General features: G+C 37.8%; 1 protein-coding gene and 1 long non-coding RNA gene across 2 annotated transcripts in view; both read left to right on the top strand.

Moving 5' to 3' along the window:
- LRRC58 (leucine rich repeat containing 58) overlaps positions 1-4139 on the top strand; it is a 31327-nt gene extending 27188 nt beyond the window's left edge. The window contains exons 3-4 of the mRNA XM_015812110.1: positions 596-873; positions 3691-4139. Of these exons, the coding sequence (XP_015667596.1) occupies positions 596-873; positions 3691-3899 (487 nt within the window). The 3' untranslated portion in view covers positions 3900-4139. The remainder of the gene's footprint in view (positions 1-595; positions 874-3690) is intronic.
- Positions 4140-4990: 851 nt separating this feature from the next.
- LOC107284104 lies at positions 4991-6987 on the top strand. The gene is made up of 2 exons (XR_001548805.1): positions 4991-5325; positions 5500-6987. It is a non-coding gene; the product is annotated as an uncharacterized LOC107284104 (long non-coding RNA).
- Positions 6988-8341: the final 1354 nt, after the last annotated feature.

Here is an 8341-nt window from a genome sequence, read left to right as displayed (position 1 = left end):
ATTTAGGCAAGAAAAAACAAATGCACAGGTATAGTATAGGTGGTACCTGGCTCAATAGACGTAACTGTGAGAGAGATCTTGAAGTCCTAATAGACAATCACTTAAATATGAGCCAGCAGTGTGCTGCAGCTGCCAAAAAAGCTAACAGAGAGGGATAGAATCAAGATCACGTGAAGTGTTAATACCACTTTATAATGCCTTGGTAAGACCACACTTGGAGAGAAGCAATCTAGAACTAAGGAGAAATTTCCTGATCAGTGGAACAATGTGCCTTCAGAAGTTGTGAATGCTCCAACACTGGAAGTTCTTAAGAAGAGATTGGATAGCCATTTGTTTGAAATGGTATATTGTTTCCTGCCTGAGCAGGGGGTTGGACTAGAAGACCTGTTCTGCTCTGTTAGTACTGTAAATTCCATAGAAAAATCCTTCTCTGTGTTCATATTTTTTATAATAGCTTCACTATGCATATTAGGGAAGTGCATTGTTTAATACACAGGTAAATAATACCTGTCATCCTGGAAGAGGGTTTGTTGCTCCTTTTGGTGTACTTGATGGTAGAGTCTTACCATTGTTTTTCCTGTCTCTGATTTTCCAGGTTGCATTCACTTCGCTCTCTTAGCCTCCACAACAACTTACTGACATATCTTCCTCGGGAGATCCTCAATCTAGTTCAGCTTGAAGAACTGAGTTTGCGTGGGAATCCTTTGGTTGTGAGGTTTGTCCGTGAACTGACCTACAATCCTCCAAGCCTCCAAGAACTGGCTGGACGTACTGTCAAAACTCGCAATATTCCTTATGTTGCTAGTGATCTCCCTGGAAATCTCCTTCGATATTTGACTCTGGCCAGCAATTGTCCTAATCCTAAGTGTGGAGGTACATTATTTTCTCTGCTTTTAAGAGAAAATTAAGTTTAGAAATCAGTAGCACTTTTTTCAAGACATTTGGGGAATTATTTTAATGTTTTTTTTCCTTAAATGCTAGGCTTAAAATAAAAAAAAACCTCATCAGTAATTTTTATTTTTATTAAAAAAATTAAAATACAAAGTACAAAAAAATTAACAAGAATAAACAAAAAACAAAATATTTAAAAAGTGCATTAAAAAAGACACAAACACATATACATATATTATCTCGCTTGTTGAACACTGATAAATATATTGCAACAATATTAGTTTCCCACCCCTTGCAAAACAGGCCCAAAACATTTTTAAACTTCTAATTATTCTATTTGCAAATTATTAATCTGTCATCTATCTACTATATTAATGGCAAAATAGTTAACAGGTAGAACAGTGATGAACCTTTTAGAGACCGAGTGCCTAAACTGCAACCCAAAACACACTTATTTATCGCCGGGTGCCAGGTGGATGTGGCCCACTGGGCGGGCATGGCTGTGGTGGTCATGGCAGACTGGGTGGGTGTGGCCAAGGTGGGCGTGGTCACCTCGATGTTCCTCGCGGGGAGGGACGCCTGTGGGGGCCGGGCAGGATTGGGGGAGATCCAGGGGGTCTCTGGCAGGTGGGGCAGTGGGCAGGAGGCTCGTCCTGCGAGGTGAGGCGAGGCAGGGTGGGGCGAGGGTGCCATTGTCACGGCAAGGTGAGGCAGGGGCCGGGGAGTCTGCTGCCTGACCCCATCGGCCCCCGCACACAGGCCAGCGACTGCATGGAGGCCGACAGTGTCCGTCAGCAGCCACAACCTGCCGGCCCCTCGACTGGCGCACTCTGGGGCTCCGCAGCCCGCCACCAGCAGTTCAGAGAATCCGCCTCTGAGCTGGACAGCCTGCCGACAGCTCAGGAGGCGATGCAGTGGGAAAAGGAAGGCCAGGAGGAATGGGATGTGGGGGAGGGAAACCAGCCGTGCTGGGATACATCCAGCCACATGGGACCTCGGCAAGTTAGCGGGCGGCTGGTTGAAGAGGGACGGTTGCCATCTCTGGGCATGGCGCGCGTGCCCACAGAGAGGGCTCTGAGTGCCACTTCTGGCACGCGTGCCATAGGTTCGCCACCACTGAGATAAAACAACAACAAAAAAGGCAAGAGTAAAATTTCAAAACCCTCTGTTAACAAACTATTATTGCATTCAATTTGTAGAAAGTTTACCACAGCTTCTTATCTATCCCAGATAATCCCAATAGATAACTCTGATTCGTCCTGGATCAAATATCCATGTTTGTTTCTTAATACCATCTCTTATCAATTATTGTCCAGTTTAATATAATAAATCCATTCTCCAAAGTCGATCTACCTTCCCCCTAAAAGTCCAGATGAAATTGTTTTCCAGGTTGAATGTGATAAATCCATTCCCAATCTCCTTCAATCTTCTTAGGGGAAACCAATTGATCACTTACCCATTCAATTAGTTTTCTGCTGTTGTAAAGGAATGCAACCCTGAACCTCTGGAAGGCATGTGCAATCCTCTCAGTTAGTTCTAAGTTAGTTCTAAGTCTGTAAGATCCATATTTCTTTTAGTGCCCTTCACCGAATCTGCCACTTTCAAATCAAATTTCTTTTATGAACATGTTTTAACAACAGTTACTTGCATCGGGGCATTTTTTGTAACCATTATTATTTTGTCAAAACATTTTTTAAAAAATTTCAACATCGGTTTGTATATTACCAAATAGTCTTTTTTTCAAATGCCTATTCTATAATCTGATACAATGTGCTCTTGTAACCTAGCAATGAGAGATAAAACTCCTCAGAGAGAGGGAACAAAGTACATTGAAGTAATATTCCTCAGAGTGAGAAAATGGAGAGACAATATTTTTGGATATTTCGATCCAAGATAATAAAAAATAAAAAAATAACCTCCAGACTAATTGCAAGCTAATAAAAGACAAAATCCCTGTAGTGAAAGTCCAATATAAATGTAAAACAAGTCCAAAAACTTTCACTACCCAAAAACATGCCGTGACTTTCTTACAGAGAGGCAAGAGTTATTCAAAACAGCAAAAAGATCAAAGGTAAAGGACAAAAAAACCCACAGATAAAGCAGAAGTTTAAAATAAATCAGCATTCAACCAGCCGGTTAACATTTAGAGATAAAAAGCAAATCAGAAGAGAAACTTTAAAAAGTTTAATTAAAACCCAAGCTTGCTTACAAGAATGATCATCCTGCCATAAGGATATTAGTTCTGGGTGAAAATGCCAATTTTTATAATTTGTGTTCCAGTTATTTAGATCTGTCAGATTCCAGACATTTTATTAAAAGGTATGTGCCTTTTAATAAAATTTGTTAGTCAGAAAAAATGCTATGGAACTCCTAATTTTTTTTGTCATAATAAACATGTTCCCTACATTGAACTCAATGGTATTTATTTCTAAATAAAAGTGAATAGATTTTTATTCTCTATACCTCAACCCAATCTAAAACACTGATATCCAATTTAATTTTTGCACCTTCCAAAGAATCGTGTAGCTGGATTGGAATAAGTTCCATCTACTCTATTGATATGTTTAAAGAGCTGATAGCCAACAGCTATATAACCAACCAACCAGCCCCTCAAACAAGAGAGACAGTGGTGCCATTGACTTGATTTAATTTAGCAGCTGTCATAAACTAAGGACCTAATGACTTAAAACACATGTTTTGCACAACAAGATAGGAAAGTAGACCATGGAAAATGATGTATGTACATGTTTATACAATAACTGCAAACTATTTTAAAAACATCCTTTCTTCTCTCTTTAGGAGTCTATTTTGACAGCTGTGTCCGCCAAATAAAATTTGTCGATTTCTGTGGGAAGTACCGTGTTCCACTGATGCACTACCTTTGTTCCCCTGAGTGTTCTTCCCCTTTCAGTTCTGCATCTCAGAGTTCTAATTCCCAGAGTGAATCTGATTCAGAAGATGAAGCCATTGTTGCTGCACGCAGAATGCAAAAGGTTCTTTTGGGATAGGAAGAAAAGATAATACAAGAAGCAAGTGCCTGATGTCCTTTGGAATGGGCTTGCCTATATTATATTATTCACTGAAAATGCACCTGTAGAATTATCCATGAGAAAGCCACTAAATGCCTTAGAGAGAAATTAGTATAAAGACATCTTACAGCTTGCTATCTGGAAGGACACTCTTAAAGCTTGAGATGTTTCAGGAATTCTTGGCACTGGTGATTTGTTAGAGATGTTTTAAACGAGGGGTGTCAAACTGCCGGCCTGCAGGCCGGATGCGTTATGCCAAAACCGCACCCACCCCATTGCCGGCAATGGAAAAAAATCGCGATATGTCGTGACATGTCATGTGACATTGCAAGTTTGATACTCCTGTTTTAAACTCTTCAGTTCTGAGACTGGCTTTGAAGTGGATTTTCTTTAGTCACTGTGATAACATGCTTATCTAAGAATACAGAGTGGGAGTAATGTGTTTAGCAACTGTTGTACTTGAATATTGTTCTTCCCATAAAGCTGCTTGGGCTTTATATATTTATTTTTAGCAAAATTCCTCCAAAATGCACAAATATCAAAATGTGTTACTTCCTTCTTATTTGGTTTCACTGCCTATGATCAAATGCTATGCTATAATAGCATTAATGTGCCTTTCCATATTTTTATACCAGCTTCATTTTTCTGTCCTTCAGTGCATTGTTAAATCATACTGCCAAAAATTTGGCAGCAAAATTATTGCTTTTTGGTAGCACTTTTCCTATTTTTTGACCCAAGAACTGAAATAGGTATATTAATGCATGGCGAAAGACAGAAAGAAAAATTGTATTTTGTCAGTTAAATTGTCCCAATTTCCTCCACAGGGGCTAAATTCACTGGGCTGCTGCAGTGCTCCCTATGGCTTGTGCTCTTGAAAGTTGTGGTTCACCAGAATTGGGAGTTTCTAATTTCTGTGGTATGCTATAGTGCACCACTAGTGCCTTCCTTGGGTTTTCTTCTTGAAGACTGCCATTTTCTAACTTGTGAGAAATATAAAGAATTCACTGTTCAAATTCATTTAAAACAAAATTGCATTTTTTTTACATATACCTTGGTGCCATTATTTGCCACATTTTATGTTATGGGTAGTATTCCATCATATATAACTATCTGTACATGTATCCATACATTTAACATAATATAACTTTATTTTGTAAAAAGTCAGACATTTTTACCAATCCGTTTATTTCTTCTATTACCTTTATTGCAAAGTTACTTACATTATATCCTTCCTCTCTTCCCTTGTTCATACTCAAATTTGATCTTATCATACATGCATTGCCTTTTTGTAAGACTGACCCAAACTTCCTGCCTCTTACATTTCTAAGCGTGTTGAATTGTTGAAGATACCTCATATATTTAGGAACACGTCTAGTCTCTACAAAAGATAAATATTCACAGAGGAGTTGCTGTTTATTAGGCATCACTAAGTTTATCAGTGACAATATGTTGGTGAACTTAGGCCAGGGGTAGGCAACCTTGGCTCTTTTATGACTCGTGGACTTCAACTCCCAGAATTCCTGAGCCAGCCAGGAATGGTTCCTGGGAGTTGAAGTCCACGAGTCATAAAAGAGCCAAGGTTGCCTACCCCTGACTTAGGCAATCATTTTTTAGCACACAACACTCGCAGTATCACAGACAATTGTGACTCCCCTTTTCATACAATAGATATGCTCTTCTCTACATATTTGTGGTTTAATCTTTTTTTTTTTGAAGCGGTGTTTCCTTTGCAGACTGAATGAGTATTATCAATAGTAATCCCATGTTGAGTGCTAAGTAAAAGTAATACTTTTGCAATGGACAGCCTCTTTTCTGAATCACGTTAGGAATGCTCTCAGCTACATAGAAGGCTATATGTATAAGTGAGAAGAAGGGAATCTCACATAGAAAGATCCCTGCATTTTAGGGAGAAAGGAATGCAGTATTATTAACTGGGATCTTTGCAAGATTTGTGAAAGAAATTGGGAGCTACAGCTATTTCTACTTTTCCATTGTGGCTTCTGCCTCCAGTGAAAGATTATCAGTTTGATAGGGTTGGTTTGTGGACATGCATGAATACATATGTATCATTTACTCCCATGTCTTTGAAATGGCTCATTTCAGAGCCATTGCAGTCATTTCAATGGCTCATTTCATACATATATACAATATATATAGAAAGAAATCTTATGGAGTGAATATGGTATGCATCCTTGGCCAGAATCCCCTATGAGATTAATTTATATTTAGATTCAGATGTCATTGAACTCTTGTTTCTATCAACCTCAGCCAACTGCAATACAATAGTGTATTGCAAGTTCTTCAGCATCTAGAGAACAAGGATAATCTGAAATAACTTTCACAAAGAATGCCTTTATAAGTGTTCAAGAAATGCTGCTTTTAACAGTAATATATATTCTTTCCCATATTCCCTTGTTAATATAATCTAATTTACTAAAATTATCAATAGAAAAAATCCTTTTTTATCATAACATGAAATTAATATTGCAACTTCAATTTAGAATTAACTCCTATATATTCACTAAGTCTGGAAATAGATTTATACGGAGTGTTTTTAGACCTGAACTTGATTATTATTTCATTTTAGCATTATAGATACAACTGATGCATGTAAGCATATATTCATTCAGTCTGCAATTTCCATCTTGAGAGTGAGTCTCATACTTCTTTCCTCTAAATGTTTTATGTCATATCAGCCCAATTCATGATTTTGGAGAACTTAAAATGTTTGTAAATTATTTGATGACATTTATGTTGGTTCTAATTAAGGTACAATCTAACTGAATGTTATTGTTTTTCTTAGGTATAAGATCTCTATTTTCTCTGTTAATTTATTAATGATTTATATGCTTAATTGAATCTTGGTACTATTTGATGTCAGTCCTATACAGGTAAAACCTAATATTGATTCTTGTTTAATCTGGCATTTTTGATAATATGCTTAGGCAATATACATTTTCTGGTTTTTCCATGGATTGATCTTATTCTAAACTGTGATTCAAAATATTGTTTGTATATGTGCTCCACTCACAGGCATGCAAGTTTTCATTAAAGCATTATTTAGATTTTGTTTTGATTCTTTCTTTCCATGGCATAAAAAAACGCCAAGTCTGAATGTCCTTAATGACCTCATTTCTGTGGCTGTGTATTCTTCCAATCATTTCTTTATCCATTAATGCCAGAGGGAAAGTTTATAAATTAAAAATTAGCACTTTAGGATCTGTACAGAAAGTTTGGAGACAAGAGAAATTAAAAGCATTGAAAGGATCCCTTTTTTGTTATACCAGTCAAAAAAGAGGTGATTTACTTCTAGGAAATTATGTTTGGTTAGGAACAGGTGACAGGGAGATGAGACACTTCCTTTGCAGATAGGCTTACATAGCATAGCAACTAACAAAAGGAGGGAAGGAAACAACCCAAGGCAGGCTGGAGTAGATAGGGAAAATTTGGCTACTATGAATCAGTTACAGGTCAATTACAGAAACTTGAAGGGGCTTGTGATGTCATCTTGGAGCCCCTTTCTGTAGTTATGGAGAACACTATAGTGCCTGAAGAACTGAGAAGTGCAAATGTGGAAAGGGGGAAAAAAGTAAATGGTAGATTAATTAGTTTGACACATGCTAGCAAAACTTGGAACAATTTATAGGTAGTCGTCAACTTATAACCACACTTGGGACTGAATTTCTGTTGCTAAATAAGCGATCCCCAACCTTTCCAGCTCTCTGGACCGGCAGCAGCAGCTGTGTGGGGAAAGGGGATGGTTTCGGCTGTGCACGCTGCTTGCGCAAATGCAGCTTCGCATGCTCTCCTGCCACTTCCAAGGCCTGGTTCCCAATGAGTTGCAGCCGTTGTACCTGATCTTATCATCCTTTTGGACATGGTGATTAAGTGAATCATTAAGTAATTATGGTCATTAAGCAAATCCAGCTTCCCCCATTAACTTTGCATGACCCTGGGATCCTGCAACTCTTGTAAACACACGCCAATTGCCAAGTTGATTGTGTGACAGTTGTAAATGCAAGGACTGGTCAAAGATCACTTTTTTCAGTCTTTATAACTTCAACTTTAATGGATGGTTATAAGTCGAGAACTTGTATAAAGCAATTGGTTTATGAGCATTTAGAAAATACATAGAAGGTAATAATGAAAATAATGGATTTATGAAAAAATAATGTCAAACTAACCTGACCATTTTGATATAGAGAACAATTTAGTTGACTTTGGGAATGCAATAGGCATGGAGTGCACATAGATTTACTTTGGTAGGAAAAAATAATAAAAGAGGCTCCATTTTAACCAAGTCATTGATTAATAAGACTACAGTATATATATATCCAGTTAGAGTCTGTAACCAACCCCCTTTTTTCTTGCAATAAACTTGACTAATGATCCTTACAAGAATCTAGCTTTTATGGTTGTGA

The sequence above is a fragment of the Protobothrops mucrosquamatus genome, unplaced genomic scaffold, assembly GCF_001527695.2.
Source record: "Protobothrops mucrosquamatus isolate PMUCROS unplaced genomic scaffold, P.Mucros_1.0 scaffold69, whole genome shotgun sequence".
Lineage (NCBI taxonomy): Eukaryota > Metazoa > Chordata > Lepidosauria > Squamata > Viperidae > Protobothrops > Protobothrops mucrosquamatus.
The sequence above is the reverse complement of the archived record's forward strand: the minus strand, read 5'-3'. Positions and strand labels throughout refer to the sequence as shown.